Source organism: Dendrobates tinctorius, unplaced genomic scaffold (genome assembly GCF_039654945.1).
Source record: "Dendrobates tinctorius isolate UK_male_01 unplaced genomic scaffold, ASM3965494v1 ptg000022l, whole genome shotgun sequence".
NCBI classification, from domain to species: Eukaryota; Metazoa; Chordata; class Amphibia; order Anura; family Dendrobatidae; genus Dendrobates; species Dendrobates tinctorius.
In genome coordinates this window covers 120,450,036-120,476,286 of record NW_027361690.1, presented here as the reverse complement: position 1 = coordinate 120,476,286, position 26,251 = coordinate 120,450,036, and the positions used below count along the sequence as shown (strand labels likewise).

The window sequence follows — 26,251 nt, the reverse complement described above, 5'->3', positions numbered from 1 at the left end:
TGGTCTTTATTACTTTCTGCCTATTTTACTCTTTCTAACTCTGCTCCTCCTTCTTCCTCCTCCTCAGAGATTTCTATGGGCAACATGTAGCTTGTTTCCTCAGTTAGCTGAAATTGTCTCTTATTTCTCAAGGCAGATTTTAGCAGTATTTTATAGAGAATGATGATTTATGCAAAAAATTTTAAAAAGACAGGGACGATTTCAAATATATCTGTCACCAATGTTGGGGGTGTAATCAGAATTAGTTTATCATATATCCCTTTATGGATGTCTTTGTAAATAACATCTAATGTTAAAGGGGACATCCGGGACTATTTTTTATTTTTACAGTGTGCCTAATACTAATAGGCATGTCGTTGCTACCTACCTGCCTGTTGCATCCAGTGCAAATCCCCGCCGGCATAGAGCTGTCACAGGCCGTTCCTGACTGCGATTTAGCAGCTGCCACTGATGTCAGACAGAACAGCGGCATCTCACCTGCTCTTCTCTGATGAAGGGACGTGACTGCTGACGTCATGCTGATTGATAGCCGGCACCCCGCTGCCTAACTGCATCAGCATGATAATGGCAGTCAAGTCCTGTCAGAGCAGACCAGAAGAAAAAGTGCTGCTTTGTTGATGTGGAGCAACTGAATCTCCTGTGGGTGCAGTGTGTGACTGCTCTGAGCTAGCGCCGGGCACAACAGGCAGGTAGTTGCCTCTATTAGTATATACCTGCCTGTTAGTTTTTAGGCACTTAGTAAAAAAAAAAGTCCTGGAGAACATATTTTACTATTTGCACCTTTTTTCAGCAATTGTGCAACTGTCATGATGAAAGGGAATGGGTCTAAAATTTTGGCCAGTGTTTAAATGATCCTAAGGCCACGTTCACGCATTCATTATTTGCTCAGTATTTTACATCAGCATTTGGAAGCAAAAATCAGGAGTAGAACAATCAGGCTATGTACCCACGTATGTAGAAAATTCCTGACAAAAAAACGGACTCCTTCCCAGAAAACGCGCATTTTTTTCCGCGCGTTTTTGCCGCAATTTTACTGCGATATTTGGCGTGTTTTTGCCGCAATTTTTTCTGGAGAATCCCCAGTCTCATAGAATATAGTTAGAAATGCGGATTTTTCCGCGAAACTAATGAGCATGCTGCATTTTTTACCGCGATACGTTTTTTTCACGTAAAAAACGCATCAATATGCACAAAAAGTGCGGAATTCATTCAAATGAATGGTATGCTTCTTGTAAGCGTTTTTAAAGCGTTTTTGCCGGTAAAAACGCTTAAACACAAAAAAAAGCTTACGTGTGCACACACCCTCACAGAGAAAGTATAACAGAAACACCATTTTTGTATTTCTCACCCACTCCTGGTTTTGGCTTACAAATACAGATGTAAATTACTGACTACAGATGAGCAAACCTTCGTTTCGGCTATGTTCGGCAAACTTCTTGAAGTTCGCCGAACAGTTTGCCAAACACTACTGAACACCACTGAATTCAATGGGAGGCGGCAAAACCAAACACATAGACAACACCTTCAGAGAGGGCTCAAAAGCTGCCAAAACAGACACCAGTAAAAATGTCATCAATTCACCCATCAATTGTGCTATAAATAAATAATTTAAAAAAAAGTATGTGGATTCCCCTGTATTTTTGATAACTAGCCAGGCAAAACTGACAGCTGCAGGCTGCCACTCTCAGCTGTCAGCTTAGCAAGGCTGGTTATCAAAAATAGATGGGGGCCCCACCTGTTTTCTTAATAATTTAAATAACAGCATGGGGTCCCCGCCATTTTTGACAACCAGCTAAGCTAAAGCTGACAGCTGGGGGCTGGTATTCTCAGACTGGTAAGAGGCCATGGATATTGCCCCTCCAGCCTAAAAATAGCAGCCGACAGCTTCCCAGCAAAGGTGCATCTATTAGATGTGCCAATCCTGGTGCTTTGCTCAGCTCTTCCCACCTGCACAGTGGCGGTGGCAAGTGGGGTTCATATTTGTGAGATTGATGTCACCTTTGTATTGCATGGTGATATCAAGCCCAGAGGTTAGTAATGGAGAGGCATCTATAAGACATTACTAACCCCATAGTGATATTGTATAAAAAACACACACACTCAGAATAAAGTCCTTTATCTGAAATAATGGCACAGACTCCTTTTATTGGCTCTAAATTAAACCATACTCATGTCATCACCCTATCCACTGAAGCCAATGTCCTCTGCAAATGAACTAAAATAAACAACCATATTCCTCACCTGTCCAAAGAGAAAAGATAATCCATAATGTCCCACAATGATCCTGATGACTCTAGTGACTGCTCTACCTGGCAGCCGGCGACACACTGACAGAAGCGTGTACTCACTCCTGCACGGTGTAGTGCTGAGCTGCATTGAGAAAGTTCACTGGAATTCATCAGGTGACCTCACTTACAACACCACTGCTGCATGAGACCTCAGTGCTACACACTGCCGGGTAGAGCAATCGCATCAGCTGATGTGACTGCTCTGCAAGTGATCCGAGTCATCATGAGACAGTATGGATTATGGCAGATATGGGAGGGATATGGTGGTTTATTATTTTTTCTCTTTTCCAGGTGACATGGGCATCGAGGATTAGGCGTTAAGGTGAATATATGATATTTTTGTATTTTTTTATGAAAGACAAGGGCTTCAGGGATTAGGTGTAAGGTATATACTGTGTTTTTTACTTTTATTTCAATATTTATTTATATTAACTTTTTTTTGCTGAGCACAGGCTCTGGCTGCCGATTACGCCCATCAGCTGACATGTGCTCCCACTGTTATCAGCGACAGCAGGCGTATGCTGATAGGAGTAGTAGTCTCTCAAAAGCCAATACCTGTGACCTGCGGTAAGCTTTTTACTGCTGCGAGGTCACGATGACATCTGACAGCGTGACCCGCAGCGCTCTGACCAATGGTAACAATCTTATTGGCAGTAATGTTACCGCCTATCTGAGCCGCCTTGTGCACACAACCTTAGTGAAAACTCGAAAACTTACCGAACTTTGACCGAATTTTGCTGATTTTGAGGAAGATGCTCGGGAATCCGAACACAAATCCGAATGTGCAACGTTCATGCAGACTTTGAGATTGGCGAACGTTCTCTGAACAATCTCACTCATGTCTAATACTGGCCAAATACTGAACATATGAACACTGTCCAAAGCTGGCACTGCAATGAGCCGTGAGGGCTCTGACTAGTCAGATAGAGTTTCCTTACATTTTCTGTTCAAATAGGGCTAGACAATAGATGCTTTCCTCTACAATCTTACTGGAAACCATGTGACGTCGGCTGGATTGTAAATTACATTAGACTCTACAGTCACATAATATTGATAAATTGCAGTCACAGATCAAAGCTTTGTCCTAATATAACAGTAATAAAAACAGAAGCAAATGCAGTAAATAGCAGGTAACCATTGCCCAAATGTATTGACTTGCAATTTTAAGTCTGCAAGTACATATCCCCTTTTGATAAAAACAATATGAACTTTATTTCTTAAGTCAGATAAATGTAGCGAAGTTAGAACTATTATCAGACTGTTCCCCCATATAACCCTGTACTGAAAAGACTCAGACCACAAAGTTTAATGTAAATTTTACTTCCCATCTGGGAAGCATTATATGGCATCCTGAGTAGCTATCTTTACCTTAAATTTTAAGGTCATATTTTCCCTGCTCTATCTTGTGACGCCTTACTCTTTGGGGGCTTATTTTATAGTAGCGAAGAACTGAGTGCTAAGTGATTGAGCGTGTGTTCAAATCTTGTACATTTACGGCATATATTTAGGATACGCCATAAATGTTTGCTAGATTCACATGGTCCCGTATTTTTCTCCAGTTAGGGGCCCATTAAGTACCACTGTCAGTGGAGAGGTGGCTACACAGATGTATCTCTGTCCAACGATTTGAATGAAATTTCTAAAGTTTTGGTGGAAGCATGTGTTTATCAGTACTTTTTAGCACATGCTGTGATATGCAATAAATGTATGATATGGGGAAAAATACCTTTTAAAATGTAAGAAATATTTTTTGTGTGAAATTGCCAGTTTTTCATGTCAATTGATTTTCAATAGTTAACATCAAATAACTTAGCAAACCAAGTAAAGATAATTATTGACGATATGTATACTGTATCTATTCTAATTTTAAAATGTTAAAGCAGGTCTTGAAACATAAGTTGACCAATTGGTCGAAATTCCAAAATTAGAGATACCTAACAGCCATTAATTAGAGATGAGATGATCCAGGTCAGTGGTCTCTGGCCATGGAAAGGAGCTGCGTGAATATCGTTATTCCCTGTTATCCCAGGCTTGACTTATTATTATCTGGCAGATGTCATTTGCAGGTGATGTCTACCAGCCAGGCTAACCATAAGCTGAGTTTGGAACCTTGGAGGGTTAGGAAGTTTGTGCAGCTCCTCTCCACAACCAGAGACTCTGGATCGTGGACTAAGTCGCACAAAGAGATCTTCTCATCTCTAACAATAGTGCTTGGCAAAAAGAAACATTGACCAACCTTTAATATAAAAAAGATGTCACCTCAATTGAAAGGGGAGGGAAAATCATCAGAAGCAGTGAAAATATATATTTAAGCATGAAGCTGATTGACTATCTGTGGACATATGTAATAGAGGCAGGTCTCGTACTTGCTTGGTTTGGGGAAAATTGACTCATATATTTTGCTAGAATCAGAAATTCCCTACTGTTGGAAAATAGCACAACTCAATGCAGTAAGTAATCAACAATGCTCACAATACCATTAGGAAAGAGAGACAATAGAGTTTTATAGCTAAAATAACACCGAGAAACCGAGCATACAAACTAATAGGACACAGGGCAAATTAATTAGCCTTGTAAGAACACAATGAGGAAGCTGTGGCGTAACGCGCGTAGGGGTGGCAGGCCGGGGCAGCGTGACTACATACTTTATGTAAGTTTAGCACTATCTTGGCACTTTATACCTTGTAGCACTTGTCCTAGATAGGGATAAACTTTGCACTTTACATTCAGCGTTTACATAATTGCCATTGTTCTGAGATACTGTATTATAGTACTAATGCACTTCCCATAATTATTCTTATGTATATTGAGAATTTTCAGTGCTATTTTCCAATTGTGTTCTTAAGGGCCTGTCACACTAAGCGATATCGCTAGCAATATCGCTATGTCTGATACTTACCTCTGACCGCTCCCCTGCTGGTTATCGCTGATCGCGCGAGAACGTCCTGGACCGTTTAGGTACTGTCACTTAGCGATGCACCAGCGATATGACGCGGTCAGGATCGCTGGTGCATCGCTAAGTGGTCGCTAGTGAGCTGCCACACAGGCAGATCTCAGTGACATCGCAGGGGTCGGGGGTCGTTACTTACCTGTCAGACGAGGCGATCCTGACGTCCTCCCGCCAGCGTCCACGCGTTGCTCGTCTCCACAGCAGGAAGCCCCAGCAGGAAGCTGATGACGAGAAACGGCCCAGGACGTTCTCGCACGATCAGCGATAACCAGCGGGGGAGCGGTCGGAGGTAAGTATCAGACATAGTGATATCGCTAGCAATATCGCTATAACGTCACAAAAAACAGTGACATTATAGCGATATTGCTAGCAATATCGCTTAGTGTGACAGGCCTTTTCTCGTCGTAAGCTTCCTGCTGGGGCTTCCTGCTGTGGAGACGAGCGACACGTGGACGCGGGCGGGAGGACGTCAGGATCGCCTCGTCTTACAGGTAAGTAGCGACCCTCGACCCCTGCGATGTCGCTGGTGAGATCTGCCTGTGTGGCAGCTCACTAGCGACCACTTAGCGATGCACCAGCAATCCAGACCGCGTCATATCGCTGGTCGGGATCGCTGGTGCATCGCTAAGTGTGACAGTACCTTTACAAGGCTAATTAATTTGCCCTGTGTCCTATTAGTTTGTATGCTCTGTTTCTTATTTAATTATGTATAAAAACTCTATTGTCTCTTTCCTAATCATACATTTTGCTATCTGAACTTTATTGTTAAAAAAAAGAAGCTGGGAGAGCAACTGGTCCAAGGTTAATGGAAAGAGAAGAAAAGATCAGACCCATCTGTTCAAGATGGCCAAACCAGGCAAAATAATGGGGGTTAAACACATCTTCCTTGAGAAGGAAGCATGCTGTGCATGAAACGGACAGCCAAAGAAAACCTGCAGACGATGGGGAGATTGGACAGCAAGTACTGCATGAAGCTGGTCAGAAAGCACAGAGTCTTGAAAAGCTGGTTAGATAGCACAGAGTCTTGAAAGCTGGTTGGATAGCATAGAGTCATGAAGCTGGTTGGATAGCACAGAGTCATGAAGCTGATTAGATAGCACAAAGTCTTGAAGCTGGTTAGATAGCACAGAGTCATGAAGCTGGTGGGATAGCACAAAGTCTTGAATCTGGTTAGATAGCACAAATTCTTGACGCTGGTTAGATAGCACAGAGTCATGAAGCTGGTTAGATAGCACACAGTCTTGAAAGCTGGATAGCACAGAGTCATGAAGCTGGTTAGATAGCACAGAGTCATGAAGCTGGTTAGATAGCACAGAGTCATGAAGCTGGTTAGAAAGCACAGAGTCATGAAGCTGGTTAGAAAGCACAGTGTCATGAAGCTGGTTAGATAGCACAGTCATGAAGCTGGTTAGAAAGCACAGAGTCATGAAGCTGGTTAGAAAGCACAGTCATGAAGCTGGTTAGAAAGCACAGAGTCACGAAGCTGGTTAGAAAGCACAGTGTCATGAAGCTGGTTAGATAGCACAGTCATGAAGCTGGTTAGAAAGCACAGAGTCATGAAGCTGGTTTGAAAGCACAGAGTCATGAAGCTGGTTAGATAGCACAGAGTCATGAAGCTGGTTAGATAGCACAGAGTCATGAAACTGATTGGATAGCACAAAGTCTTGAAGCTGATTAGATAGCACAGAGTCATGAAGCTGGTTAGATAGCACAGAGTCATGAAGCTGGTTAGAAAGCACAGAGTCGTGAAGCTGGTTAGAAAGCACAGAGTCATGAAGCTGGTTAGAAAGCACAGAGTCATGAAGCTGGTTAGAAAGCACAGAGTCATGAAGCTGGTTAGAAAGCACAGAGTCATGAAGCTGGTTAGAAAGCACAGAGTCATGAAGCTGGTTAGAAAGCACAGAGTCATGAAGCTGGTTAGAAAGCACAGAGTCATGAAGCTGGTTAGAAAGCATAGAGTCATGAAGCTGGTTAGATAGCACAGAGTCATGAAGCTGGGTAGATAGCACAGAGTCATGAAGCTGGGTAGATAGTACAGAGTCATGAAGCTGGTTGGATAGCACAGAGTCATGAAGCTGATTGGATAGCACAAAGTCTTGAAGCTGGTTGGATAGCACAGAGTCATGAAGCTGATTGGATAGCACAAAGTCTTGAAGCTGGTTAGATAGCACAGAGTCATGAAGCTTGTGGGATAGCACAAAGTCTTGAATCTGGTTAGATAGCACAAATTCTTGATGCTGGTTACATAGCACAGAGTCATGAAGCTGGTTTGATAGCACACAGTCTTGGAAGCTGGTTTGATAGCACACAGTCTTGGAAGCTGGTTGGATAGCACAGAGTCATGAAGCTGGTTAGATAGCACAGAGTCATGAAGCTGGTTAGATAGCACAGAGTCATGAAGCTGGTTAGATAGCACAGAGTCATGAAGCTGGTTAGATAGCACAGAGTCATGAAGCTGGTTAGATAGCACAGAGTCATGAAGCTGGTTAGATAGCACAGAGTCATGAAGCTGGTTAGATAGTACAGAGTCATGAAGCTCGGTAGATAGTACAGAGTCATGACGCTGGTTAGATGGTTAGATAGCACAGATAGCTGGTCAGATAGCACAGAGTAATGAAGCTGGTTGAATGGCACAGAGTCGGTTAGATAGCATAGAGTATGTGATCTTCTCAGGCCTCCCCAGAGCAAAATGTGAAATGTTAATCAAGTAGGTCACTCTATAAAAATTCCAGAATTTTACCGGTACTATTTCATCTTAAGCAAACTATAAAAATTGCAGCATGTCATGTATTTACACACATAAACCATCTTTGTATATTTGTTTTTGTTTTGGTTGCATTTAGATTTTTAAGTCTGACTACAGGACTTCACAACATACACTGGGAGACAAGAATAAACTGTTTATCATAGGCACAAAACATTACAACTCTCCTAAGTCTTACAACATTGTTATTATAAATGAAAATTAAACCTAAAACCACAGGGCTAATAATACCGGCGCTACAGGGAACACACACACAACTCACAAACATTTCAGATCTTAAATGTGTTTGAGAAATAGCTCTTGTTAGAGCCAAAATTCAGAGTATCTTTTGCTATTACACAATTGATTTGTTATTATGCGGTGAATGATTAATCTTTAGACGTCATAAAATTCTGTAATCTCCTTCATTGGAATTTCACTGATTTTTTTTAAACCTATTATTTTTTCCATTAATTCTATACAGATTTTTGAGTGTTTTTTTCACACAAAGTGCAAAATATTTCATAGCTGTGAGGTATTTTTTAGCATTTATTATATAAGTGGGGGCGACTGAAGGACTTCACCAGCCTGAGATGAAGAATTACAGGGTCTGAATGCCATCAAGCTGCTTTTTGTCTTCCCTGCTGACAGATGAAGAGTGCCAACAAAATATTGAGTTTAGGGGCGGAGTTGCATCTAGTTGCTAGGTATGTAGGTATTCTAACAACCATTGTCGTTTCTTTAAGTTTGTCTGGCAAAATGCCCTTAGCAACCAGTCTAACTCAGATTCAACTTAAACTCAGCTTCATTGAAAATTGACACCCAAGATGGACCAAAAATATTTGTCAGAACTTAAACAGACTACTTTCTCTGATTCTGACAAGATTAACCCCCATTTAGGGGGTTGTCTGGCCTTAGGCTACAAGTCTAGAGTTACACTATGTGACTGCAGGCTTGTGAATTCTCACATCACGTGCACTGCGCGCTGGGAGGATAATCCGATCCGGGTGGTCATGGAATCTGCATACTTCTGGCCACATTCCGACTAGATGTGTCCAACATTGCACAATACTTTTTCATTGAGCAAGGCCGTGCACATCTAGATGGCATGTGACCGCATGTATGCAAATCGCATTCTTGCGGTCACACACCTGCCACTGACATCCGAGAAACCTCACAATGAGCAGTGCGCACACTGTCAGGATTTACAAGTCTGCAGTTGACGCGCCCAAAGGGGCCGTGGGATACTCGGTACCGAGCCCGTTAACTTCAATGGGAGATGTCACAGTGGCGGTGACCCGGTCCGTGGCCCCAGGCGGTCATGTAAAAGGGGTTGAATTGGATGGGGATAAAGTTTATGTAGTGATTCGTGACGCCAGTTGGAGTGTTCAACTGTAGTATAGCCGGCACTGCAGATGATCCCTGGGGGAGTAGATGGTGATGACAGTGCAGATGTTAAACCCTCTCCAACTAGGGCAGACCCTCAGAGATTGTGAAGCAAGTAGAAGGCACGGAATAATAAGGCAGGAGACAAAGAAAGTCACTTTATCATTTACGGTAGTTCAGGTGCAGTTCAGAAGAGATATTACAACTCTCACCAGGTTACAGTCTGCTCTGGAGAATGGGAGTTATCTTTCTCTGCTGTGACTCAGTGTAAGCTTCCTGCTATTCTAATCCCTTCTGGGACGAAGGCTTCCCTGAGTTTAGAACTTCCCAGTATTGCCTCTACTCACTGTGTATTTCGCCTTCAGCAACTTGCAGCTTGAATCCTTTGCGAAGCAGCTCAAGTTCTCACTTGCGCTATCCTTCACTGATACTAGGTTCTTGCAGTATTTGAGGGAAAGCACTTGTCTGCTGGTTGTATAATCCCACGCAGTCTCTCAGCTTACCACCCTGCTCTGAAAGCATGGATGGTCTAGGGGCTGGTCCCTGATGCTTCTTAGCTCTCACTCCTGGATCGAGCACATGTCTAAACATGGCTTCCCAGAGCGTCCTTCCTCGTTCTTCTTCACTGAACAACAACCTGGCCCCTCCCCCTCCCAGTTAGGGTATGTCTGCAAAGCTCTAAGCTTCAGACAAGTAAGGGAGTGGTGTAAATTGTCTGTGTGTGTTGTGGTCTTTAGCAGAGAAAGCGTAACTCCCATTGCTCACAAAACAGTACATATTTAACCCTTTTGTGGCAATAAAGTCACAGGGCGCCACACAGTCACATAAAGTGGCTGCAGAATTGTACCCTAAGGAGGGAAAACGCTTTTAATTAAGAATTGTTTGGGGGTCAACTTCTTATTTATGGAAAGTTGAAAATTGATTAGGACAGTTGTCGTGCCGTAATACCACACAAATTAATCTGCCTTACACTTATCAAAATAATACCTGCTTTCGATGGCAAAGAAAGTGCCACACAGCAACCACATAATTTTGCCAAACAGAAGGCAAATTACCCACAACCATCACGTTGATATAAAACCCCAACCATCATGTTAACATAAATGTGCCAAGAACTAAGTTTTGAATACTCTGTCAGAGGTGAAGATGGAGTGGTGGAGACCCCAGAAGAGTATATGACCAAGAGTATTCGCCCAGTTTGTCTATTTTGCATTACCATCTTGTTGTTAATAGCTACAATATCCTTATTTTATTGAAAAACTACATTTACTGTAGATAGATAACCTCTTTTTATTCTATGTGAGCTGTATAGGCACTCATTCACATAACTGTATTTTCAGTCGGAGTGCTGTCCGTGAATAAAACGCATAGCACTCGGACCAATGTTATTCACTGGGGCAGCACAGATAAGCAATATTTTTCACTAACTCAATCTGAGTGTGAAAAAAATCGCAGCGTTCACTAGTTTCTTCTGTGAATCAGATGCGACTCACACATTGAAGTCTATGGGTGCTTGAAAAAAATTGGATGCCAGAAGGAGCCAAGGTACAGCATCCGATACATTGCAATTCTGTAACATAGGAAACTGTAAATGGTCTTGTACATGATTAATAGCTGCTGCTGTAAAAAGCGGATTGCATATGCAAGTGAGAAAAATTCCACTTTTCTGGATGAAACGCTGAATGAATTTTTATACGTTGGTGTGAACCTGCCCTTAAAATGAGTCTGGTAATAGCTCTCTGACGGCTGTTTCAAATACATGGGCATGCCAATTGTCAACTACATGTTAGTGATGGCTACTCGCTACTCCTGGGCTAGAAATGACCTTGGAAGATGTGTTAGAAAGCTGTTAGCTAAACCAATGATTGACCGCAGGATGACTAAAATTGAACAGGTCAAAGGGACACATCAGAGGTAAAGCTTTTTGGATCCTGTATTCGGGGGAAGACACAAACAGAAGAAGGGCCCTGTGCAAGAACAGTATATGGGCCAATTGCAGTCCAATAGCTCCATTATGTCACTGTGACAGAAGCTGCTTGCTGGTTTGTAGGTGGTAGTGGGCACCCTTACCTCTTGGGCCTCTATGTGGCTGAACAGGTTGCGCCAATATATATCCGCCCCTGACTGTAGTTTCATAAAATGAAGATGGTATTATGAGCATTTCAAGACGCTGCACACCAGAGGCAAAGCAGACACACAGATCTGTTTAGGATGCCTCACAAACAATTACCAGAACAATGACCCAGCAGAGCAAAACTGTTGTAATTTAAGGACTTCCTACAATCAGTAAAAAGAAAGTCTTTGATCTGAAATGTAATACTGAAGATCCAAGTCACATAAGGTCATATGTGAAGGCATCTGTGGCATCTTCTCAGATTGTAGCTGGAATATCTTCAGTCTACAAGAAGCAGTGCAACTCTTTTTTGGGGACTCTAAAAAAAAAAAAAGTGATCTCTTGAAGATCCAGGGTTCCAAAGTCGAAAAAGTGACAGAGCCCCCCCTCCCTACTGTGTGCCATTTATAATACTAGTGTCTTTTTATGTTGTTGGGGGTTCTTGAACCTGGGAATGTCCGCTACCTCTCTGCAAATCTCCTACAGCTATGCCAGTGATACCCAGTACATGTCCTGACAGAATGCCTGTCACATAGATGCCTCAGACTCAGACCTCCAACACTCTGCCATTTGATATGAACCATATGTTCCCCATTGTTGACATCAAGCACAGCCCCTCCAGACTGCAGCTTGGCAGCTGACTCTGCATCATGTGAACCTCAAATGTTTTTTTCTCCTCCTTGGAAACACAAGCAAAACATGTTATGGACACTACTGGATACAGAGCCAAAAGGAAGTTATGGAACATACCAAAACTTTCCAGTAACAGGAAATTCTACAGTTGACAACAAGGATCTTCAGAAATGGAAAATGTTTATAGGCTGTCAAACACTTTTTTTTAATGCCTGTGGCATCATTGAAGATAGCTACTTGATTATAAGTAGATGAGGCATTATATTAACTCCGTGTTTTTAGTGCTGCTGTCCAATGTTCTCAAACTTACTAAGATTTTTCTTTGCAATTCTATCTTGTCTATTGGAGTTCCTTAAAGAAAATATTTAGTAATGCTTAGGACTGTGACCTGTAACATTAATTGGTGATGTGTCTTGGCACAGGGAAAACAGGTCTGTCCTGTATCTATGACCTCCACTGTTGCCTAAAGGCCCCGTCACATAGCGATATCACTAGCAATATCGCTATAACGTCACGGGTTTTGTGACGTTATAGCGATATGGCCCGTTTCTCGTCGTCAGCTTCCTGCTTCCTGTTGCGCCGACGAGCGACGTGTGGACGCGGGCCGGAGGACGTCAGGATCGCCTCGTCTGACAGGCAAGTAGCGACCCCTATGTCGCTGGTGAGATCTGCTTGTTTGGCAGCTCACTAGCGACCACTTAGTGATGCACCAGCGATTCTGACCGCGTCATATCGCTGGTCAGAATCGATGGTGCATCGCTAAGTGTGACAGTACCTTAAGAAATTAAGGTAACTGTGACCTTTAGGGTAAACTAATTACAGTTGTGCTCAAAAGTTTACATACCCTGGCAGAATTTTTGCTTTCTTGGCCTTTTTTCAGAGAATATGAATGATAACACCAAAACTTGTTCTCCACTCATGGTTAGTGTTTGGGTGAAGCCATTTATTGTAAAACTACAGTGTTTTCTCTTTTTAAATCATAATGCCAACCCAAAACATCCAAACGACCCTGATCAAAAGTTCACATACCCTATTTCTTAATACCATGTATTTCCCCCCTCTAACATCAATGACAGCTTGAAGTCTTCTGTGGTAGTTACAGACAGGGCCGCCATCAGGGCATGACAGGCATTACACCTGTATGGGGCCCCGGTGATCAGGGGGGCCCGCCCGGGCCCGGCGGCCACGGCGGCGCCTGAGCAAGCTGGGCGCTGCAGCCTGGTTTGCGCTCGCCGCTCAGGTCCTGGCCGGGCCCCCCCTACAATTATTTCAGCGGTTCGGGCCCCCATTCTCCCCCTCAGCCTGCTCTGCCTGTGTCGGATGGTCACTGCAGCTCCGCCCCCGGCTCACGTGATGTGACGTCACACATTGCCTCTTCACTTCCTCATTCCTGAGAAAGCTGAAGAGCGGTGTGCACGTGGCATCGGTGTGGGAGCGGCTGCAGGCCTGCAGCAGAGCAGAAGACGTTGGGCCCCTGGGCTGGGTGGCAGTCTGACGGTGCTGTGGAGGTAAGTGAATTCTTTTTATGTCTGTATGTCTGGCTGCAGCCTGCTGATCATGGGGATGGGGACATTGGGCCGAGGGCCTGTTGTCTCAGTCTGATCATGGGGGTGAGTCTCTGGGGGCCCCGGCGCCTGGGGCTGGTTGCTGTCTGAACATGGGGGGGAAGTCTGGGGGCCCCGGCGCCGTAGGCTGGTTGTCTGATCACAGGGGGAGTCTGGGGGCCCGGGGGGGCTGGTTGTGTCTTATCATGGGGACATTGGGGGGCCTGGGGGACCCAGGGGCCCAACTGATGATGGGGGGACCCAGGGGCCCTGCTGTCCGTGGGTGGTCACCCCGGGGCCCGCCCGGCTGTTCGTGTGGGATCACCCAGGGGCCCACCTGGCTGTCCATGGGGGGGCCTGGGGGACCCAGGGGCCCAGCTGATGATGTGGGGGACCCAGGGGCCCGCCCAGCTGTCCGTGGGGGGTCACCCAGGGGCCCGCCCGGCTGTCCGTGGGGGGTCACCCAGGGGCCCACCCAGCTGTCCGTGGGGGGTCACCCAGGGGCCCACCCAGCTGTCCGTGGGGGGTCACCCAGGGGCCCGCCCGGCTGTCCGTGGTGGGTCACCCAGGGGCCCGCCCGGCTGTCCGTGGGGGGTCACCCAGGGGCCCGCACAGCTGTCCGTGGGGGGGTCTGGGGGAGCCAGGGGCCCAGCTGATGATGGGGGGGCCTGGCTGTTCACGGGGGGGTCTGAGGGGCCCGGCTGATGGGGGGGTCTGAGTGGCCCAGCTGATGGGGGGGCCCAGGAGGCCCGGCTGATGGGGTGAGCCAGGGCCCAGGGGGACAGATCTCCAGTGCCAAGATTAGTAGGCACATTGTCTCCACCTGCAGCTCAGTCCTATCCTTTTAGTTATCACAGACTGTGCTGACCAGTACCAGCATGTTGTCTGTCTCCTCCTGCAGCTCAGCCCATAGTCCTATCCTTTCCGTCAGCACAGACTGTGCTGCACATGCACAGAACCAGCATGTTGACTGTCTCCACCTGCATCTCAGCCTGTAGTCCTATCCTTTTAGTCAGCATAGACTGTGCTTACTAGTACCAGCATGTTGACTGTGTCCACCTGCAGCTCAGCCTGTAGTCCTATCCTTTTAGTCAGCATAGACTGTGCTGACCAGTACCAGCATGTTGACTGTCTCCATCTGCAGCTCAGCCTGTGGTCCTATATGGGGTATCAGCCTACTCAGGACAAATTGCACAACTACTGTTAGGGTCCAATTTCTCATGTTACACTTGGGGAAAAACAAACATTGGGTGTGAAAAGATCATTTTTGTGAAAATAAAATTAGATTTTAGATTGGCGCCTAATAAAAACCAAATACAAGCGGTTAGTATGTTAATCAAAATCCCAAGACAATAGAAAAGGCCGCTTTGTAAACAGGGTTAAAGTTAGAGTAGAAAAAAAGGGGTTACTAGAAATACTAGGGTCAATGATAATACCCTTTTCTTATGAAAAGTGACTTCTTCCACTCCTGACGAAGTCACGTTAGTGACGAAACGCGTCGAGTAACAAGAGTGGCATCCCGTTCCTGGGACCAGGGCATTCATTATGGCTCGTCATGTTCAGTGAGCATGTCTTTGTTCTGCTAGTAGCAAGGGTGGCTTATCATAAGAAAAGGGTATTGCAAAGTGGCCTTTTCTATTGTCTTGGGCTTTTGATTAACATACTATCCGCTTGTATCTGGTTTTTATTAGGTGCCAATCCTATTGCTAACATGGCTGTTTGTTATTTATAAGGTGGCTTGTTGTAATATCATCAATATTTCTTGTTTAAGCATAAGACTTTTTTGATTGTAGAGTTATTTGAAATTCGGAGGATTTCATTGGCCACAACTAATACACTGAATATATATGTTTATTATGTACTTGTAGCTCTGGCATGCTACATAGAATACGGAACTTTTATTGAATATTGTTGTACATTTATATATTGCCCAGGACCGTCTAGCCGCTCCCTTATATACAGGTCACGTTTGGTGACACCTGCATATATTTTAAATGTTTTTATCATTTGTGGTGTTTTTCTGCACATCTATATGTACTAAAAATTAACTTTATAAGGGTGATCCCTGCATGTGTGTATGTCTACTATGCTTTCTTTTTTTCTATTTGGATCTACATTTTGACATACAGCGGTTGGATCCCCGATATATTTGGTCTGATTGAGGGCATGGTGAAGTTTTTCGATGAAAGGGCGGAGGGATTTTGGAAGGTTCGCATGGTGAAGGAGGAGCTAGGGTGGAGGCGGAACTCGGGGTGGAGCCTGGGCGGAGTCTCAAGGGGGCCCCATAAATTTTGCCAGTATGGGGCCCCGAAATTCCTAGTGGCAGCCCTGGTTACAGATGAGGTTCTTTATTTTCTCAGATACTAAAGCTTCCCACTCTTGGCAAAAAGCCTCCAGTTACTGTAAATTCCTGGGCTGTCTACCATGAACTGCATGCTTGAGATCTCCCCAGAGTGGCTCAGTTATATTGAAGTCAGGAGACTGAGATGGTCACTCCAGAACCTTCACTTTGTTGTGCTGTAGCCAATGGCAGGTTAATTTAGCCTTGTGTTTTGGATCGTTGTCATGTCGGAACATCCAAGTACATCCCATTCCCAGCTTCCAGGCTGATGATTGCAAATTTGCCTCCAGTTCTTCTTGATAACCTACTATATTCATCTTTCCTTCAACTGTGACCATGGTCCCTGTGCCTCTGTAGCTCACACATCCCCAAAACATTAGCGATCCACCTCTGTGCTTTACAATAGGAATGGCATTCCTTTCATTATAGGCCTTGTTGACCTCTCTCCAAATGTAACGTTTATGGTTGTGGCTAAAAAGTTCAATTTTGGTCTCATCACTCCAAATTACCTTGTTCCAAAAGTTTTGAGGCTTGTCTCTGTGCTGTTTTGCGTATTGTAGGCAAGATACTTTGAGGCATTTGTGCAGTAATGGCTTTTTTCTGACGACTCGACCTTGCAGCCCATTTTTCTTCAAGTTCCTCCTTATTATGCATCTTGAAACAACCACACCGCTAGTTTTCCGCGAGTCCAGGGTATGTGAACTTTTGATCAGGGTCATTTAGATGTTTTGGGTTGTCATTATGATTTTAAAAGAGAAAACTCAGTAGTTTGACAATAAATGGCTTCATCCAACCACTAACCATGAGTGGAGAAAAAGTTTTGGTGTTTTCATTCATATTCTCTGAAAAAAGGCCAACAAAGCAAAAATTCTGCCGGGGTATGAAAACTTTTGAGTACGACTGTAGGTGGCCTGAAACAGTGCACAAAACTTTGGCATATGACCTAAAGTGAGCTGCATAATACTTTAATTCTTATTTATTGTATATTAAAATTACAGACTGTACTGAATGTGTAAAACTTAAATAAGATGTGCAGAGTAATTTGACCTGACTACTAAGTTTTAGGGTATGTGCACACGTAAGCGTTTTTTTCACATTATTACCAAATAAAACGCTTAAACGCTTAAAAGAAGCATCCCATTCATTTTAATGAATTCTGCACTTTTTGTGCATATTGATGCGTTTTTTTCCGCAAAAAAAAAAAAAACATCGCGGTAAAAAAACGCAGCATGCTCATTAATTTTGTGGAAAATTCTGCATTTCTAGCTATTTTCTATGAGACTGGGGATGCTCCGGAAAACGCATAAAAAACGCGTGGAAAAAAAGCGCATTTTCTGGGAAGGAGTCCAGTTATCAGTCAGGAATTTTCTGCATACGTGTGCACATATCCTCATAGGAAATAGCTAGAAATGCGTAATTTTAATGAGCATGCTGTGTTTTTTACCGCAATGCATTTTTTTCGTGGAAAAACGCATCGATATGCACAAAAAGTGCGGAATTCATTAAAATGAATGGGATGCTTCTTTTAAGCGTTTTTTAAGTGTTTTATTTGGTAAAAATGCGGGGGGAAAAAACGCTTACGTGTGCACATACCCTGAGACTGGGGACGCTGGGGGCACAAAAAAATGCGCAGAAAAAGCGCTGAAAAAAACGCGTGTTTTCTGGGAAGGAGTCCGGTTTTCAGTCAGGAATTTTCTGCATACGTGTGCACATAGCCTTAGGGATTTTGGGATGTCCATTGCCTGCAAAAACCTCCCACTGGATATACTGTTGCTTACTGTAACTATCAAGCTCTCTGCCTCAGTGATATTGCCAAGCTCATCATTGTTGTGTAACCATTAACTGATGTGCCACTATCCAGTTGTAACCATCAAGCTCTGTGTCTCAATGATGCTGCCAAGCTCTGTATCATCATTTTGGTGTAGCCATTAACTGCTGCGCCACTATTCAGTTTGTAGCTATCAAACTCTGTGCCTCAGTGATAATGTCACTCTCATTGTTGTGAAACCATCTACTGTGCCACTATCACGGGGTAACCATCAAGCTCTATGCTTCAATGGTGCTGCCAAACTCTGTATCATTGTTGTGTAATCACTAACCGCTGTGCCACTATCCAGTTTGTAACCATCAAGTCTCTGCCCACATTAAGAGACAAGAGATGTTGTTAACACTGGCTTATAATCCCCTTTGAGGATTTTGTTAGGAGGCTTCTGTCTGAAAAACTGAAAAGAAGAAATTCAGACATTAACCGAACAAAGTTTTTAAATTCAGTGAGGCACACTAAGGCCAAAATAGGAGATGTAGGATTCAATTTGACTATCTTTCTGGTAGTGTCCATTTCTTTAGGTGTGCATAGTAGGGTAGTGGACATGCAATAATAACATATGCAAGGTCTTCATTTCACGACTGCAGAACAGCTAACAAAGTAAACACTAAAGAGTAAATGCCCTGAAATCTTGTAATATGATTATAATAGTTATAATTATTATTATTATTATTATGCATTTATATAGCTCCATTTATTCCATGGCGCTTTACATGTGAAAAGGGGAAATATTGACAAGTATAGTGTCATAATCCCAGTGCAGGTTTGCAGCTGCACACCTGAGGTTAATATCTGGAGCTCGGTGCAGGTTTTGACCTGCACACGTGGGGTTAATGATTGTGGCCTCTTTCTGGTTCTGGGAGAGCTTCTTAAACCCCTGGGAAGCTTCAATTCCTGCCAGTTATACTTTTACCTTTGGCCGAGTGTGCTGACCCCCGTGTGCCTGTTTGTTGCTATAGCTTGTTTATATGGTTCTGACCCGGTTCTGTTTCCCGTTGTGAGTTTGCCTGTTGATTTTGTACTGCGTTATTATCTCTGTGTATGACTCATTGCCTGTGACCTGACTACTCTCTGCTCACCCCTCTTGTACCTTTGCAGCTATCTCTGTGTGTGACTCATTGGCTACATCTTGACTATTCTCCCTGTCTATGCCCCCTGGTAACTTTGTCTTGCAGTTACCCTGCTAGGAGTTATCTTGCAGCTCCTAGCTCTGTGGAGTTTAGGCCACGCCCCTAGCAGTCACATGCTTCACGTCCTGCGGCTCTGAAGTACGCATCTACTCGGCTGCTGCCCACTCCACAGGTATCTTTGAGCACTGTTTGCTTTACTCAGGACACGCGCACTGGCTCAGTGAGCAAGTTCAGTGTGGTGTTCCTGACATATAGTAAACATGTGTAAGACAAGGGACACACAAGTACATAAGGAGAGGGGACCCTGCCCGCGAGGGCTCACAGTCTACAGGGTGGGTGAGGATACAGTAGGAGAGGGTAGAGCAGGTCATGCTGTGGTTCAGTAGACTGAGGATCATTGCAGGCTGTAGGCTTGTCGGAACAGGTGGGTCTTCAGGTTCTTCTTGAAGGTTTCTGTTGATGGTGAGAGTCTGATGTGTTGCGGCAGGGAGTTCCAGAGTATGGGGGAAGCACGGGAGAAGTCTTGTCTGCGGATGTGGGCAGAAGAGATAAGGGGGAGTAGAGAAGGAGATCTTGAGATGATCGAAGGTTGCATGCGGGGAGGTACCTAGAGACCATGTCACAGATGTATGGAGGAGACAGGTTGTGGATGGCCTTGTATGTCATGGTTAGGGTTTTGAATTGGAGCCTCTGTGCGATAGGAAGCAAGTGAAAGGCTTGGCATAGGGGGGAGGCTGGGGAATAGCAGGGAGACAGTTGGATTAGTCGGGCAGCAGAGTGTAGGATGGACTGGAGCGGAGCCAGAGTGCTAGAGGGGAGGTCAGAGAGTAGGAGGTTGCAGTAGTCGAGGCGGGAGATGATAAGAGCATGCACTAGTGTTTTTGTGGTTTCATGGTTGAGGAATGAGCGGATCCGGGAAATATTTTTGAGTTTGAGGTGGCAGGAGGAGGCGAGGGCTTGGATATGTGGTTTGAAAGAGAGCGCAGAGTCGAGGATCACCCCAAGGCACCGAGCGTACGGGACTGGGGAAAGAGAGCAGCCATATTATAATAGCATAAAGTGTACAGCAACTGTAGACCCAATAAATTTCCACATCTCCTTTTCTACCCTGGCAGTCCTAGCGTCATCCCACTTGGAAACCCAAAATATCATATTCCTCTGCAAGTGGGCACATAGAAAAAAATTAAATTTAACGGGGCCACATTCTTTGTGGTTTGAGATTTTCAGTGGTACCAATTTTTTTCGACATGACTTTTTAATCTCTTTTGTATTCCATAATTTTGTGTCAATATAATAAAAAAGCTATATGTTTAATGTGTTTTTAATTTATTTGTTATTATGGTGTTGTTTGTATGGGTAATGGTTCAGTTTCATAACTTGAATCATTCCGGTCACAGCGATACCGAATGTATACTTTTTGTCTACTATAGTTTTTAACAGATTTTTTTTTGACAAAATATATTTTTTATCTTTTAATACTTTAGTTACATTTATAATTGGTCTCCTACAGTATTATGGCCCAGACTTGGCCCATAAACTAATAATGTAGATTCCCCATTTTGGCCCTACTCCTGTAATAATGTCCACCATCCTGCATTAATGTCCACCATACTGGCCCCATCCTGTAATAATATCCCACATCCTGGCCCACATCCTGTAATAATATCCCCCATCCTGGCCCACATCCTGTAATAATATCCCCCATCCTGGCCCACATCCTGTAATAATATCCCCCATCCTGCTTCTCTTCACATACAAAAAAAAAACCTCTTCCCAAGACAAACATCGTCCTCTTCCTCCTCTATAACTGGAATCGGAGGATGGGGATGTAGTGACATCATGCAGTGCCCCAAATTAGTATACCAACGTCAGCTGCTTGCCTCTGATTGGCCGGTGGCTTGTATATGTATTGCTGTGTAGGGAGCCGATGGCTCTCTGCACCACAAAACATTTCAACTGAATGAACATCTGAGGAAAATGGTGTCAGCCAGTTCCATTTCACCCAGTCGCTTTTTCACCCTCTAGGACTGTGATCGTAATGCCCCAAGAAGGTCCGGTGGCTTGTAGACTGTGTGTTTAAGACCTCTGAGCTAAATGAACCTTATACTGCTGATTTTATATCTTCTCATTAAGCCGGATAGAAAAGTTACTGAGGCAATTCAGACTGTATTGTACAATATAAGTACATTTTACCATTTACCTTTCATGTCACCCTTATTTCCTCATAGATTATAGGCTTACTATGCTTATACTGTAAAGTCTTTTATTGCCTGTACAAGTCTCCTCTAAAATTGTAAAGTGCTGCGAAACATGTTGACGCTATAGAAATAAAAATTATTATTGTTAAGCAGAATAGAGCTAGTTTTCATATACTTAGTGCCTGGAATGATCGACCTCTGCAACTTCAAATCTCTGGATTTCTTTTTGATGAGAACAATCTATCTTTTTTTTCAAGTTCTGAGAGCAGAACTATTCTAAAATTAAACAAATGTTATCCTAAATATTCAGGAAGAGGAGCTCATAAAATATATTTTCTGTATAAGATGTTCATTCATCTGCCAAAGAGAAACTCAAGTTTTCACAGCAGGAGGGTGAAATATTAGGTCCTGGTCCAAGAAGTTTTCATTCTTCTTATATACTAATGAAAAAGCATATCCTGAATGACCTCTAATGAGATAAAAGAGAAAAAAAGCAAATTACTTTGTGGACACAAGTGGTTAAAGGTACTGTCACACTAAGCGATATCGCTAGCAATATCGCTATAACTTGTGATGTTATAGCGATATTGCTAGCGACATCGCTGTGTCTGATACTTACCTATGACCTGCTCCCCCTCTGGTTATCGCTGATCGCGCGAGAACGTCCAGGACTGTTTCTCGTCGTCAGCTTCCTGCGGCGCTTCCTGTGGCGAGACGAGCGACGAGCGTGGAGCCAGGCGGGAGGACGCAGGATCGCCTAGTGTGACAGGTAAGTAGCGACCCCCATCCCCAGCGATGTCGCTGGTGAGATCTGCCTGTGTGGCAGCTCACTAGCGACCACTTAGCGATGTACCAGCGATCCTAACCACGTCATATCGCTGGTCGGGATCGCTGGTACATTGCTAAGTGTGACAGTACCTTAAAAGACTGCTGCACTATCTGGGGTTCAAATCTGAACAAGGTCAACATCTTATAGGTTGTAAGCTCACTCCTCCTCCTCTAAGGCTGAGTTCACATGTAGCGGAATTCCCACGGAAGTTACCTCGAGAATTCCGGAATTCCATTCTGCGGGAAAATCGCATTTTAAATTCCCGTGATTTTCCTTCGGAAAAACTAGTGATTTGCAAGCGTAATTAGCTTGCAGAATGCTAGCGTTCTCCAAGCGATCTGTAGCATCGCTTGGAGAACTGACTGACAGGTTGGTCACACTCATCAAACATTAGTGTTTGACTAGTGTGACCAACTTTTTACTATTGAGGCTGCCTATGCAGCATCAGTAGTAAAAAGATCTAATGTTAAAAATAATAAAAAAAATAAAAAAATCGGGTTATATTCACCTTACGATGTCCCGCGCAGGATCCCCAGGCCTCCGCGATGCTCTGGCAGGTCCCATTCCCAGTAATGCATTGCGGCAATGACCTTTGATGACGTCGCGGTCTCGCGTGACCGCTACAGTATCGCAAGATGCGACATCAGCAAAGGTCATTATCGCAATGCATCACTGAGAACGGGACCTGCCGCGTGTATCGCTGAAGCCTGGGGACGCTGCGAGGGACATCGGAAGGTGAATATAACCCAATTTTTTTATTTTAATTCTATTTTTTACAGGGATATGGTACCCACAGCCCGGAGGAGAGTCTTCTCTCCTCTGAACCGTGGATACCATCCGCAAATGTTCTGCTTACTTTTCGCATGATGGGCACAGCCACATGCGGAAAGTAAGCAGAACAATGCATTCCTATGTGGGCGGAATCGCCGCGATTCCACAAAATAATCAGCATGCTGCGGATTTTTCCGCAATGCGATTCCGCTGCGGGAAAATCCACAGCATTAGCACAGCATTGCGGATTCCATAGGATTGCATGGGATGCTGTATTTTTGCGTTTTCACTAAAAAATCGCACAGTAAAAACTACCGCGAAACGCAAAAAAAAGCGACGTGTGAATGCAGCCTAACTGTTGGTCTATGTGTTACTTTGTAATGTCGCTTTTTGTCTGTACAATTCCCCCCTCATTGTAAAGCGCTGCGGAATATGTTGTCGTGATAGAAATAAAATTATTATTATAATAATTTGTATGGGTTTGTATCCATATTCCCAAAAACATATTTGTAGATTAATTGGCCTCCTTTGAAGTTTACTCAAAGAAAGCATGTCCAAAATTGTGAAATAGGCCCTCCCCCCATGCATGTTTGAAATTGGCGGGATGGACCAACAGTGTAATGCATCTTGGATCAAACCATCCCTCCCCCAGCAAATGATTCTGGGGAGAAAAGGATCCAGGATGTTGGATTTTTGACAGCCGATCCTTTTGTTCTTCCAGAAATAAGCTGCGGCCTGAGGAGACTGGCAGTGACTCTCTCCTAGAGAACACCCGAGCTCTCGGCCATGCCAAGCAGTTCTGTGTATGGAAGAGATGGCAGTGTGGGCTGTCAGACGAAGTATTGTTCCCCCGACAACTATCTAATGTGTTTCGGGGCGATAGATTATAAAAAAGACTGGACAATGACAGGCGAGTTGTAGGATAAGTATATAATTTAGGGGTAATCTGGGCTACTCCTTCAGCTTTTCCTGGAAAATTAGATTACAGGGGTAGCCCACTACTGGACGACACATTCTTGACCGTTAAAGTGTCCAAAATAAAATAATGAAGAGCAAAAAACTTACCTCCGATGTTGATATTCTTATGTCATGCAGCTTAGTAACAATGTCATGTCATCACAGGGACACACAGTCACAATTTTAGAGCAGTGATACAAGTCTGGGAAATGGGTATGCATGTACATATGAACATGTATTAACTGTACATTATCTATATATATATTTATTATATATATATATATACACAGTATGTGTGTATATGTATGTATGTGTGTATATATATATATATATATATTATACACAGCTCTGGCAAAAATTAAGAGACCACCGCATCAAAACCCTGTCATGGGCAGCCCATTCTCCAGACCTGAACCCCATTGAAAACCTCTGGAGCGTAATCAAGAGGATGATGGATAGTCACAAGCCATCAAACAAAGAACTGATTACATTTTTGCGCCATAAGCAGTGTGAAAGACGGGTGGCAAGCGTGCCAAGACGCATGAAAGCTGTTTTTAAAAATCATGGTTATTCCACAAAATATTGATTTGAGAACTCTTCCTGAGTTAAAACATCACTATTGCTGTTTCTAAATGATTATGAACTTGTTTTCTTTGCTTTATTTGAGGTCTGAAAGCACTGTTTTTTTATAATTTTGACCTTTTTTCTTTGTCAGAAAAAAAATACAAAATGTAGTGCTTGGAAATTCGGAGACATGTTGTCAGAAGTTTATAGAATAAAAGAACAATTTGCATATTACTCAAAAATATATCTATAAAGAGAAAAATCAGACGAACTGAACATTTGAAAGTGGTCTCTTAATGTTTTCCACAGCTATATATATATATATATATGTGTGTATATATATGTACATACAGTACATGTATATATGTACATACAGTATATGAAAAAGAAATATATTTATTTATTTTTCATTGGACGTCGTAGCTGTATAGGACAACAACTTAAAAGTGGACATATATATAATGTAATGCATTTGGGTTATTGAAATAGGACTGAGTGGCAGTAAAACGGAGTGCAACCGTAACAACATTTATGGTACTCTGCTTAAATCCATAATGCACAGGATCCTGGTCCAACCACTAAGTTAGTATTCCTTCCTGCTAACTACCTCCTACATGCTGGATTCCCCGGTTTTCCTTTGATTTTTAGGCCCAGCATGATGTCATTGTTGCGACGTGATACACACATGACGTTGTGCCAGGTCTACTAATCAAACGAGGTGCCCAGAATGGCAGTAGGTAGGAGGTGGCTCCCCAGTCTCCCATCATTACCGTCAGATCAAGTTCCCGAAAATCAATTTACTCATCTCTCATGAGAAAGTAATGCTTCATGGAGAACATTCTGCATTCAATTTTAGAGACGTATGTTTAATATATTCATGTATTTCTGACATTACAGGGAAAACTTGACGCTTTGTGGGTTCTCCTGAGAAAAGGATACAGTCGGGTGTCAATAATGAGACCACAACCTGGAGATAAGGTAAGGTTATGTGCTATGATATGTACATTAAGTTTAGAAAGGTGATGAGTTAGGTCATTCTTGTCAACAGTCTTATTTTGCTAAAAAAAAAAAAGTCCCAAAAACTGAAGCACAAAAGAAGCTGAGTTTATCAAAACCAAACCCCAAAAGTCTGGTTGTAAAGTCAGCTTTAGGCCACATTCACATGTACAGTATTTGGTCAGTATTTTACCTCCAGTATTTGTAAGCCAAAACCAGGAGTGGGTGATAAATACAGAAGTGGTGACTGGATTCTATTATACTTTCCCTCTGATTTTTCCTCTTTTTATTTTGGCTTACAAATACTGAAGTAAAATACTGCCCTAAAACTTAATGCCATCCTCTCCATAATCCTTACATGCAGTGTGACAGACATGAGAGCAGTGGACAGCAAGTTCTAGAGAAGGGAGACCCATAGTGGATGGCACTTTGGAGTGGGTTTTTTTTGTGGGGGTGGGGGGTAAGACAGTAAATCAAGTTGTAGAAAAAATTTCAGTGACCAAAAAATAAACATGAGGTCAATTTCTGATGACACGTTCCCTTTAAGACTCGGAAGCAAGTGGGTGATGTTGCAACATAAATACAGTGATCGTCAGATTCAGCTATAACTTTTATAGGGCATCCTGTATGTAAATTTTAAAAGATATATATTATCTTGTAGGATTATAATTGAATTATGCTTCTAAGTGCTCGTGTATAAATCAGAGTGCAATGCAAGAAAATATCTTATTGCACTCTGACCAATGTAATACAATGATTCAATGCTGTTACTGACTGCGAGAATTGGATCACACTCGCTAATGCAAATCAATGGGTGTGAGAAATAAATTGCACAGTGTCTGATTTTCACGCACACACTTAAAAGAAACCGGACATTTCATCGGCCAAGTACAACAAATTCACAGGTTGAACTGTCAGAATAGAAAAGATAGAAATATGTCAGTGAGATAGATAATCAGTGATTTGCGTGTGTACTTTTCTGT

The 26,251-nt window shown here is 43.3% G+C and overlaps 1 protein-coding gene across 1 annotated transcript in view; it reads left to right on the top strand.

The window, feature by feature from the left end:
• Nucleotides 1–26,251, top strand: part of ANTXR1 (ANTXR cell adhesion molecule 1) — a 317,311-nt gene that overhangs the window by 241,501 nt on the left and 49,559 nt on the right. The window contains exon 17 of the mRNA XM_073569123.1: nucleotides 25,170–25,250. Coding sequence (XP_073425224.1) covers nucleotides 25,170–25,250 — 81 coding nt within the window. The remainder of the gene's footprint in view (nucleotides 1–25,169; nucleotides 25,251–26,251) is intronic.